The sequence below is a fragment of the Podarcis melisellensis genome, assembly GCF_964234715.1.
Source record: "Podarcis melisellensis genome assembly, chromosome: 8".
NCBI lineage: Eukaryota > Metazoa > Chordata > Lepidosauria > Squamata > Lacertidae > Podarcis > Podarcis melisellensis.
Genome location: NC_138540.1, coordinates 6,728,542 through 6,741,038, shown reverse-complemented (window position 1 = coordinate 6,741,038; position 12,497 = coordinate 6,728,542). Strand labels below are relative to the sequence as shown.

Genomic DNA, 12,497 nt, shown 5'->3' with positions numbered 1-12,497 from the left:
CAGGGGCTGACAGGGGCACTCTGGGATTTGGGGCATGCTCTCTCCACCACCACCACCCCCCAATCCAGAGGGAGAAGCAGGCCTGGGTGTGAGCCATGGCAGGACAACCCTTTAGAAGTAGGTGAGAAGAAACTGCTAAGAAACCCAAGGAACAGGATCCAGCTGCCGCCAGCAGAGATCAAAACTTGAGCCTTCAAAGGGCATCTTCTCCCAAGACTTTGTTCCTGGCCCAGTTGCTCTTTGAAGTGCGTCAGTCAAGTTTTAAGGCTTTGTAGATCCCAGCTCAGGGAAAGGATGGCCTGCCTTGGGGGGTTTATTAGAGCATTGCCCATCCCTGCTGGGTGCATGGCATTTTCCTACCCCCATATGCTCCGAACTACAATTCCCATCAGCCCCAGACAGCATAACAGATGCTGAACTTTTAAGAATGCACTGGCTGGGGCTGATGGAAATTGTACTCCGAAGCTTTGAAAAAGGATTGGACCACCATGGGATGAGGATACAGCTATCAATGGTTGCTAGCCACAATGCCTCAGAAAAGCAGCTGCCAGGAACTGCAAGTGGGCAGAGTGCTCATGTGCTCATGTCCAGCTTGCAAGCTCCCCAGTGTGAGAACAGGATGCCGGACGAGATGGTCCATTTGCCTGACGCAGCAGGCTGCTGCTCTTATGTTGGAAGGGAGGCAGGGAAGGCTCTGCCCCACATCCATGGAGCCCAGCAGGCCAGAAAACACAATCACCTCCTCTCTTCGCAAGAGTGAGTCTCTCTGTCTCTCCCCATCTTCCTTCTCCTCCACACCCCCACCCCGAACTGATCCACTTAATCCAGCGTAAATAAGCTCAGCATTTCAGGGCTGCAGCTCTCCACCCTGCTCCCCCAGGAGGGAATTTCGCTTCTTTTGTACTTTGTTTGGCTTGGTCTGGCAGGAACGTCCCATTGAATGGGAAAACTCAGCTTTCCCCCTGCTTGGTTCAGGCAACGCCTCCCCCCCCCCCCCGCCCCTTTGTCAAGTGGCTGGGAAGGCTTCCCAACAGCTTCTTGGCTGAAAGACAGTGGGGAGGGGGATCAAAAGGGCTGCCTCTCCAAGGCCCCCTGCCTCCAAGCACACACAGCCTGGCACTGGCTTGTATTCTGGGCCCATAGAGCCTTTGCCCACCCCAGCCCACTGATGCCACCACCATACATAGAAAAGGCACCAGGCAGAGCCCCTAGGAAATGAGGCAGCAGCGACACCTACAGGCAGGTGGGGGCTCTGCCCATTCAGTGCTTCCCAAGGCAACACACAGATGGGGCAGTTCGAAGGGTTGCTCCTCCAGATACTTTCCAGCATTGTGTTCCAACCGGAGCCTGCCTGCTCCATTGCAAGGCCCTCTGAAGGCGAGCACCTGGTACCTGGCACTAGCCAGCACACGGCCTCTCCATCCCAGAGGCTTATGGGAGACCCTGGACACTGGCCTTGAAGCCTTGCATGGTGACTGCCACCTGAAAGGGAGGTGCAGCTGCCTCAGAGAGGCCTTCTGATCAAGGCCCCAGTCCCTCATGACCTGGTTATACAGCACACAGAGGCTCAGGGGGTCCAGGGTGGAGCTGCCTGGGCAGAGGCAGGAGGGCCAAACAGCTGGGGCCAGAAGGAGGCCAAAAGCAGAGCGCTCTGAGAGGTAGGCAATATGGAAAGGTCTGGGTTGAATGGCTGTTTGTGTGGCCCTGGTCATGTCCTGGCCTATCCTTCCTCAGAGAAGAGTTTGGAGTTGATATCCCGCTTTGTAACTACCCGAAGGAGTCTCAAAGCAGCTAACATTCTCCTTTCCCTTCCTCCCCCACAACAAATGCTCTGTGAGGTGAGTGGGGCTGAGAGACTTCAGAGAAGTGTGACTGGCCCAAGGTCACCCAGCAGCTGCATGTGGAGGAGCGGGGAATCGAACCCGGTTCACCAGATTACGAGTCTACCACTCTAAACCACTACACCATACTGGCTCTCAGTAAATGAGACAAAGTTGGAGCAGTTGAAATAATGTATGAAGGGTCTGGCTGCTGGGTCAGGCGAAAAGGAGTTTCATCTAACCCATTATCCCATTTTCACAGTGGCCAAATACTCCTAAGAACTTAAGATTCTGGACCTGGAGGTTCCACAAGAATATAAGAGCCTGATGGACCAAGCCAATGGGCTATCTAGTCCAACATCCTGTTCTTACATTGCCCAACCAGATGCCCTAAAGGGAATGTTGCAAAAAGGAGCTGAACATAACAGCAACTCTCTCCCCACTTGCGATGCTGAACAACTGGAGGATTATTCTTACTTAAATCTCCCACACACCCCTATTTCCAGGCAGAGGTCTGTGTCAGAGCAGGGTTTGTTTGTTTTTCCCTCAAACTTCCCCTGCAAATACCCATTCTTTAAAGCTGAATCGGAGAAAACATCAATTTGGCTTTTCAGCGGATTGACGCTTGCTCTGAATGAGATTTAAAGGGTGGGTGTTCGCGGGGAAAGCTCTAGAGCAAAAAGAGGGTGGGCACTCAGACACGGAGCTTTAAATCGCAGGCTGTGCCTGTTGATAAGGGAAAATAGAAGGTGTTGCAATCCCCCCCCCTTGGTTTTAGCACTGGAAAGAGGGGAGGAAAGGTAAGCCCTGAGAGTCAGAAGCATGACTGCATAGCTACCGTGGCCAGCACACCTTGATAGGTCTCTCCTTCATGAATTTGTCCAATTCTCTCTTAAACCTGCAATGCCATCGGCCTATGACAGTAGTCACTCTCAAGTTCAGTGACTTGAGTCTCAGAGCATTTCCAGACAGAAAAAAATAAGTCCTTTCCCACCTCTAGAGGGGAGGGGGCAGCCTTTCTGTTTGGTGGGGCAGGAAGAGCAGAAGTATTAACATTTTTCCTGTACTCAAACAACGGTTCCTGGCAAAATTCACCACTGCAGAACTACTCCATCCGCATCTCGTCCTGAAGGAAGGAGAGCTCTCACGTTCCAGCTGTTCCCCTCCCACACACCCTGTGGCTTTATTGCATCATTTTAATTGGTGCTTTTTGTTTTAATATTTTTGTGCACACCATTTTGTGGTGTGCATGCAGTAAAGATGTTGTGTAAACAAACAAACCTGTTGCAAAGAAGCAGACATTGGACACAGCGGGGGAGGGGGCAGTGTACACTGAGATACAGTGTGGTGTACTGGTTAGAGTGCTGGACTAGGACAGGCATGGCCAAACTCGGCCCTCCAGATGTTTTGAGACTACAATTCCCATCATCCCTGACCACTGGTCCTGTGAGCTAAGAATGATGGGAGTTGTAGTCCCAAAACATCTGGAGGGCCAAGTTTGCCTATGCCTGGACTAGGACCTGGGAAAGCAGGATTTGAATTCCCACTCAGCCATGAAGTTCACTGGATGACCTTTGGGGAGAGCCATCTATGTCACCTTGATCTCCTTGCAGAAAAAGGTGGGCTATAAATTCAATAAAATATTGGAAAGATTTGTGAAATGATTTTGTGTGGACAACAGTCATTGGGCAGGGTGTTGGGTGAGAAGCTCTACATTGGGGAATTGGGGTGCTCAGTTTTAAACACCAGCTATTTCAGGAAAGAGTCCCAAAATTGGCTGCGTATTGTTTCTGCAAGAGGAGCTTGAGACCTTTGACCTCGCTGCCTCCATGACCACCAATCAACAGCCCACCACTGGCACTTCTATACCAACAGGTGGAGTCACCTGGTACAGCAAGATCATAAGCACATAAGAAGAGTTTGCTGGATCAGGCCCATAGGGGCCCGTCTAGGGCAGCATTCTGTTCCCACAGTGCCTGACCAGATGCCCCAAAGGGAAACCCGCAAGCAGGATTCGAGCACACAAATACAGTGGTACCTCGGGTTACAGACGCTTCAGGTTACAGACTCCACTAGCCCAGAAATAGTACCTCGGGTTAAGAACTTTGCTTCAGGATGAGAACAGAAATTGTGTGGCAGTGGTGCAGCGGCAGTGGGAGGCCCCATGAGCTAAAGTGGTGCTTCAGGTTAAGAACAGTTTCAGGTTAAGAACGGACCTCCGGAACGAATTAAGTTCTTAACCAGAGGTACCACTGTACTCTCCCCTCCAGTGGTTTCCAGCAAATGGTACAGTGGTACCTCAGGTTAAGTACTTAATTTGTTCCGGAGGTCCGTTCTTAACCTGAAACTGTTCTTAACCTGAAGCACCACTTTAGCTAATGGGGCCTCCTGCTGCTGCCGCGCCACCAGAGCACGATTTCTGTTCTTATCCTGAAGCAAAGTTCTTAACCTGAAGCACTATTTCTGGGTTAGCGGAGTCTGCGACCTAAAGGGTATGTAACCTGAAGTGTATGTAACCCGAGGTATCACTGTATTCAGAAGCATTGCTGCCTCCACAGCATAGCCATTGTGGCTAGGAGCCTTCTTTGCCATGAAGTTGTCTAATCTTCTTTTAAACCCATCCAAGGTGGAGGCCATCACTGCCTCCTGTTCTGTGGGAGGGAGTTCTGTAGTTTAACCATGTGCTGTGTGAAGAAGTGGCTGTTGCCATTCATTTTTGTTGTGTGCAGGAGAAATGTGATTTCCCCTGCTCCTTCCTTCCCTGCCCCCCAACAACAACACACACACACACACACACACACAGCACTTGGAAGAGAGCCATTATCTGAATGGTGTTCAGCAATGGTCTTCCCTCCCCCTTTAGGCAACTTTGGTACCCTTGTCTAGCGCAGCTCATCCCTCATCTGGAAAAGCCCCCCCTTGAGCATAGCAGACTGTCTTGCATAACCAGACAATGCATCTCTGATCAAGTTGCTGGAAAGGAGTGGAGCCCAGCGCCCAGGGGACACGTGCTGAGAGACAATTTCATCCCATGTAGTACCTGTTCCTTTCCTTGTGTGACTGTCAGCGGAAGGCCAAGACAGAATTCAGAAGCCACTTCGGCCCTAGAGGCCAATATGGCAGCACTGTGTGCTTGTCTAACTATGAGGTTAGGCAGTTTTTCACCAGACACTTATGCAAGGCAGCATGGAAAAGTTGCAATGGCAAATGGTGGCAGAATATTATTTGTTTGTTTGTTGGTTGGTTGGTTGGTTGCATTGATATCCCGCCTTTTCCTCCAAGACCACTGTGAGGCAGGTTAGGCTGAGAGTGAATTATTGGCCCAAGATCACCCAGGAAGCTTCATATCTGAGTGGGGATTTGTTGTTTTTTTATAATATTTTTTATTGATTTCCAATACAAATGTACAAAAATTCCATATCCAAGTTTTCACAGAATATCTCTTTTTGAGCTTCCTTCAGCTTCTCTGTTAATCATCCATAATCCATAATCTTTAGTTACGCATTCCCTAAATTTTATATTGTCATTAATATACCCTCCTACTTCCATTTCTTTTTAACAATACTTCTCAATTTTCACAGTGCTTCTTGAAACCCCACTAGCGTTATCTGTCCATCGCTTAAGCTTTTCAGATATTCTACAAATTTCCCCCAGTCCTCAAAGAACTTTTGGTCTTGAAGATATCTAATCTTCCCAGTTAATTTGTCCAATTCTGCATAGTCTGTCAGTTTCATTCTCCATTCTTCAATCGCCGGTAGTTCCTCCTGTTTCCATTTCTGAGTGGGGATTTGAACCCTGATCTCCCAGGCCCTAGTCCGACACTCTAACCACTCCACCACACTTGTTGCATTGACTTTATCACCACAAAACAACACTCTTAAGAAGGAGCAGACACCAAGCTCAGTAAGGAAACAAAGCAGTCCTCCCTCTAGGTTTGGGATCCACAAAGCAAGGAAGCAGCTTCAGCAAGCAGCATCAACCTTGATCGTTAACAGAATCATCCATGAGAGGGATGGAAAAAGTCACCCACCCAGGATGGTCACCCACCAAACTGCCACAGGTCCCACTCACGATAATCCAGCCCAGATGAGACCACTATATCCCAAGGTATCAAGAGAGAACTAAATCTAGCAACAAAACAGCAGGAACCGTATTTACTCTAGTGCAACTGCAATCAAGAGCGCCCAACTCAAGATACTCCACTTGGTTAAGACTCGGTGATCCATCTGTCCTGTTTCAGTTTCTCTGTTTCCAGAATACGCTTCCATTCAGGGATAATTTTATCCAAGCCATGGACACAAAGCTCACAGTGCTATAGGAATCCCCAAAGGGTTGTTTCCAGGAGACCTAACCCCTAAATCCCACACCCTGCATCAAAAACAGGGGCCTGAAAACCACATTCCCCCCCCCAAAAAAAAAAACCAGGAAGAGAAGGACAACTTTCCCATTCCCACTGGGATCTCTTGCCTTTCACATGATGCCTCAGCCCATCCCACTTTAAAAAGATCAGCTTCTTCCTCATTTTGTGACCCTGTTCAGAAGCCAGCCTAAAGACATCCATGGAATTGATGCCCTGTCAGTTCACAACGAGACACTCTCCATGGATTTTGGACCTGCTCTGCATTGGTGATCCAGGACCCGGCTTGTGCGAAAAACAACGAAAAACGAATGCCTTTCCCTGCCAAATCTTCTGGACACCCAAGTTATCCCAGGCACCTATTGATGTCTGTGGTCAGCCAGCAAACGGAAAGCAGATCTGGAAATCTAATCATGCAGTTTGTCTGGGTGCCAAACTCCTGTTCCAAAGGTTGCATTTGTAATTGGTTTGCCCCCTGCCTGGATCACCTGTCCTAGTGCCAGCCCACACTTTGCTGCTGTATCAAGAGAAGAAGATATCTCACACACGCCTCCAGAAGACAGAATATCCCCCCCCCAACAAAGAAAGCCAGAAATGCTCGCTGCCAGCTAGTCAAGGCTGTACGCTCTCCCCCAAACCCACAACACATTCACAAACAGCAGGTCTTTTTCTTTAAAAGTCATGTGTGAGGCAACACACACAGAGGACAGCAGATTTGTGGAGCTGGGCTGTTGGTTCTGCTGACAAGTTCCAGCTTTCCTTATCGTACAATAAGGAAACGGTTTCAGTTGCACGCCGCTCTTGAAAGGTAGGGCGAGCCAGCTGCGGCTTTGCAACTCAACTTCAACTCCCAGAATCAGCACCACATGAGAGCAGCTTTATTCACCAACCTGGCTGACACCTTCCAGATGTTTAGGACCACAACTCTCACCACCAGCACCACCCCAGCCAGCGCAGTGACTCTCCCATTCGTTGAAGCATCACACAGCTGTAGGTTTGTTAGGACACCAAAGTAAGTTGCATAGGAACACAGAAAGCTGCCTTATAGTGAGTCAGACCATTGGTCCATTTTGCTCAGTATTGTCTACACCAACTGGCAGCTGCTCTCCAGGATTTCCAGCAGGGGATCTCCCCCAGCCCCTTCTGGAGATGCTGTCAAGTATTGAACCCAGGCCCTTCCACATGCAAGACAGATGTTCTACCACTGAGCTACAGCCCTTCCCCAACACAGCAGGAGGGCAGCAGGTTGTTGGAGAGTATTCCAGGTGAAAGGAAGGAGGTGGGCAGTCTAGAGCCAGTTGGGGGGGTCCAGTGGACCCTGGACCTCGTCATCAGCCCTGCTGCTCATTGCTGTTGCCAACGGCCCAATCCTGGCCACCATCTCCTTACACTGTGTTGTCTGCATACACACACATTTGTGCAGAGAAAGACAACATGACGACTGGGGTCAGTCTCAGCCTCCGAAAGCATTGCATTTGGCAAGGGCAGTGGAAAGAGAAGAGGCAGAGGTGGGGAAAGGCTGGGGGTCTCAGCAGGCCTGAAATGAGACACACGCACCCTTCCTCCATTGAGAATTGAGGCTCTCTCTGTGACAGCACCAGTCACTAGCCCAAGCGGCAAATGGGGAGTGGCCAGGTTGTGGCAGGAGGGCAGGCGTGAGCTGCATCCCCCAGTGTGGGGGGGATTGCTCTCTCATGCCCAGTTATAGCCAGGATGCCCAGAGAGGGCAGAGATGGGTCAGTGGGCTCCTGGGGTCCCTGCAGCTGTTCCAGCTGGTCTTCCTGCCACGGACCTTTGCGAGGCTGGACCTCCTCTGGAGGAAGACCCTTCCTTTCCCTTCCCCTCTCTGGTTCTGCACAGACATCTGGCATTCTGGGGGTGGGCAAGTGCTTAGCTCCCACTGAGGTCATTTTCTAGTCCAGCAAGCACTTAAGGCGGTCTCTTCACGAGGCGCTGGCCACCCGCAGCCTGGTGTCAGCATTTGGGGAGAGATGGAGGTGATACTGTTTCTCTCCCCTCATATATATGGGTGGGCGGGCAGGAGACACCCCCCCTCCCCGTCGCCCTGGCCTATTTCTCCAACTCGCCCTTCAAGACACCCCCGCCCTCCCGCCCCTCAACCTAGGACTCGACCTGGGGCAACCCCAGGAGACTGGCCTCTCAGTACCCTCCAGCAGGCGGGCCAAGCGGACTTTTATGCCCCTCAGCTCGTAAGCCAGGGAGGTTGATTCCTCCGGACAAAAAGAGAGGACGCCCCCCGCCAGCCAAATACACCACCCTCCCACCCCCACAGCTCCGGTTGGCCTGGAAAGACAAAGATGACAATGTCGCCCGCACCCCCGCGCTCTCCTTCTTTCGACTAAACTTTCGGCGGGGGCTCTCCAAGCCGACCTTGGCGGCGGGGAAGCAGCTCCGATCAGAAGCGCTGCGGTGAAGCAGCCGACCCCCCCCCCATCCCCCCCGCCAGCCATGTCCCATTTCCTGCCGCGCTCCCAGCTGGCAAAGGCAGCGCTGCCCCCCACCAGCTGAGACGCCCCCTGCCAGGCAGATGCGCCCCTCCAACACACACCCGTCCTCCCTTCACACAAGAAGACCCACCAGCGCGCCCCCGTTCCAGTCTTCTCCCACCCCGCTCTCAGTCCAGGCTGGGGCGCCCCTCCGCCTCGCCGTCCAGGGTCCAACCTTCCCCGGCGCACCTGCTCGGTCACTCACCCAGGCAGAGGAAGAGGCAGAGCACGCCGGCGGCGATCATGGCAGGCAAATCGTCCCCGGGACCGGCGGCGGCTCCGCCAAGGCAGCAGCTCCCGCGTTCCGTGCGCTCTCACGGCTCCGTCCGCCCGTCCTGCCGCCGCCGCCGCCCTGCTCCTCAGTCCCCGCGAGGCGGAGGCGCCGTCCGCCGCTCCGCCGGCAGCATCTTGCCTGCCTGTCTCTTCCACGACGACGGAGCGGAGCTCAGAGCGGAGGCTCCATGCCGCGCCGCCTCTCCGCGCTCTCCGCCTGCCCGACGACGACAACGAGGACGGCGCTCGGCTCGCTCTGGCGGCCGCGGGAAGCAGCCGCAAAAGTGGCCGGCAGGAGGCGGAGGAGGCGGAGCTGTCCGCGGTGCTTCGCCCGGCCTCCGCGCCCGCTCCTCGGCAGCCTCTCCGCAGCCCGCCGGAGCCCAGACGTGCAGAGCTCTCCCCCGGCGGAGGCGCGGGCGGGCGGGGACCTTTTGAGGCGGAGGGGAGGCCCTTGGTGGCTCCGCCAGGGAGGGAGCGAGGGCGGGGCACAGCCTCGCCCGGGCGCGCCGTCCAACTTGGCCCTGAAGACGCGCCGCCCGGGATGCCGCTACCTTCTGCCCCAGCAGCGGCGGCGGCGGCGATGCCTCCTCTCCGAGTAGCGGCGCAAGGGAGGCGGCGAGAGGCGCATGCAGCGCGGCGAGGAGGAGTCGGATCGCGCGCCGTCGAGCCTCGCTTTCGCAGGACCTACCTGACCTCCCACCCCACCTCCCCGGGACGTCTCCGGGGACGTGGAGCTGCCGCCCCCAACCCAGATCGTGCCTGGCGGTAGCGTCCTGCCGCGCTGGCGCCAAACGCCCCGAGGGCATCTCTGAGGTGCATACAAGCGTGCCAGGCAAAGGAACGCCCAAGGGCCTCTGTGTGCGTGCAGAGTGCGTTTCCCTCCCAGCTGATTTCACGCAGCCTGCTCTCCAAAGCTCTCCACGTTCATTTTTAGGAATGCTATCTTTCCATTCATATCCCACCCTTTCCTCCATGGAGTTCAGTTTGGTGCACCCGGTTCTCCTCCGCCTCCCCATTTTATCCTCACAACCACCCTGTGAGGTAGGTTAGGCTGAAGGTCAGTGACTGGCCGGAGGTCACCCAGTGAGCTTCTTTATGGCTGAGTGGGGATTTGAACCCTGGTCTCTCCTAAGTCCTAGTCCAACACTCTAACCTCTAGGCTGCACTGACTCTCTAGTTTCTGGTTTTGTGCCTTGGAGGTCATCTCAGTGCAGGATCTGACAACTGCAGCCTCCACCAGCTCATAAGGAACTCTGGCCTGCCCCAGGTAGAGGATCTTGTCTTTTCTAGATCTGACCCATTGCCCATTCTCTCTAAAGAGAGAGAGGCAGAGAGACAGAGGGCAGATTTGGGAAGAAGTGGGCCTACTAGTAGGGAGGTGGTTCTGAGAGAGGCCTTTTCAGCCTCCTCTAAGTCACCTGCCACCCCTAGCTGAGAAATCTGAGCATAGGTAGCCCTACAGATGCCTGAGTGTCTCCCAGCAGACTGGCGGCCAGCTGCTACTGGCCACAGTACTGGCCTCCGCTGAGACAGGGCCATGATTCTGCCCAGCCTGCAAACCACTGGGCCTTTCCCCCTGGCCTTTCTGAGTGGCTCATTCCTCCAGGCCTTAGAATCAAAGAATGATAGAGTTACAAGGGCCGCCAAAGGTCAGCTAGCAATGCAGGAGTCCAGCTGTATCCCTGGGGACAGAATGCGACAACCAAAGAGGCTAGATTTGCTCCACCATCTCTTTCCTCCTGTGCTTCTTAGATAGGTCTCCCAGCCACCATCCTTGGAGGTGGCTCTGAGCTCCCACTGCTGCTCCTGCTTTCCCAACCTGCCTGGGTCTGTGGAATATACCCGGAGTCGAGAGTGGATTTCATGCTCTTTATTCAGCTCATGGTGGTGAGGAGGAATGAATGTTCCCCCAGAATGTCTGCTTTATATACATTATTTACACAACGGGCCCCACGTGATTGGATAATTCCGGGATTCTCCTGTAGGCCAATCAGGTTGCGGATTCCCTTCCACCTGGAGCTGGATTGGGTGGCTCCTGTGGACCAACCAGACTGCTGCATTTTGGATCCTATTCAACTCAGTACATAACACCCTGTGTGACATTGAGGCTGATTTTGCCCCTGGGGCACCCTGCATCTTGCAGGAGACCATAGGCGCCGACTCCATGGGGCTTGAGGGGGCCCGAGCCCCCTCAAAAATTCGTTTGGGGGGGCTCCGCCCCCCCAATAATCTCCGGCGCCCCTCCAGCAGAGCGCCATCGCCGCCCCTCCCCCAGCCCAAAATGCACAGGGAGGGGCGGGCTGCATGCCTCCTGCCCTCCCTCCCGAGCAAAAGCTCCACCCAATTTCCTTTGGAGCTGATTAATAGGCGCAGCACGCTCTCCCCTATTCGCTCACGAGGAGGCGGCGCCACTTTATTTGCATATTCATGAGCTTATTTATTATTCATGAGCTTTCCCGGGCCCCCCCAATATTTTTTATAAGTCCGCGTCCCTGCAGGAGACCCTGCTGACTTTCTCCCCACTTCCCACGAGAATTCTTGCCCAGGTGCCAAGATGATGGGACAGACACAGATCCCTCCAAGTGACCTCTGTCCCTTCTTGGAGCTGGCTAGGACAGGAAGAGGAGGGGGAAGGGCAGGACACCTGCCATGCATGCAAAAGGTTCCAGGTTCAATCCCTGGCATCACCAGGTAGGGTTTGAAGAGACCCCTGAATCTGAGACCCTGAAGAGCTGCTGGTGGTCAGTGTAGACAATACTGAGCAAGATGAACCATTGTCTGACTCCATATAAGACAGATTCCTATGTTCCCAGCACAAGGTATTCCATTTATGTGTACGTGTGTGTGTGTGTGTGTGAGAGAGAGAGAGATAGAGAGAGAGAGAGAGAGGGAGGGAGGGAGAGAGGTTGGGGGGAGATTAATTGTTTTTGTTTGCTTGTTTGCTTGTTTGTTTGTTTGCTTGTTTGTTTGTTTGTTTGCTTGTTTGTTTATACCCCGCCCATCTGGCTGGGTTTTCCCAGCCACTCTAGGCAGCTCCCAACAGAACATTAAAAGCATGATAAAACATCAAACATTTAAAACTTCCATAAACAGGGTTGCCTCTAGATGTCTCCTAAAAGTCAGATAGTTTTTTTTATTTCCTTGACATTTGATGGCAGGATGTTCCACAGGACGGGTGCCACTATGGAGAAGGTCCTCTACCTGGTTCCCTGTAACTTCGCTTCTCGCAGTGAGGGAACCGCCAGAAGGCCCTCGGAGCTGGACCTCAGTGTTTGGGCTGAACGATGGGGGTGGAGACTCTCCTTCAGGTATACTGGACCGAGGCCGTTTAGGGCTATAAAGGTCAGCACCAACACTTTGAATTGTGCTTGGAAACATACTGGGAGCCAATACAGTGGTACCTCGGGTTACAGACGCTTCAGGTTACAGACTCCAGTAAGCCAGAAATAGTACCTCGGGTTAAGAACTTTGCTTCAGGATGAGAACAGAAATCACAAGGCGGTGGCACGGCAGCAGTGGGAAGCCCCATTAGCTAATGTG

The 12,497-nt window shown here is 53.3% G+C and overlaps 1 protein-coding gene across 1 annotated transcript in view; it reads right to left on the bottom strand.

Annotated features, from left to right (window-relative positions):
- Window positions 1–9,017, bottom strand: part of GFRA2 (GDNF family receptor alpha 2) — an 85,514-nt gene extending 76,497 nt beyond the window's left edge. Inside the window, exon 1 of the mRNA XM_081922985.1 lies at window positions 8,890–9,017. Coding sequence (XP_081779111.1) covers window positions 8,890–8,929 — 40 coding nt within the window. The 5' untranslated portion in view covers window positions 8,930–9,017. The remainder of the gene's footprint in view (window positions 1–8,889) is intronic.
- Between the last annotated feature and the right edge of the window lie 3,480 nt (window positions 9,018–12,497).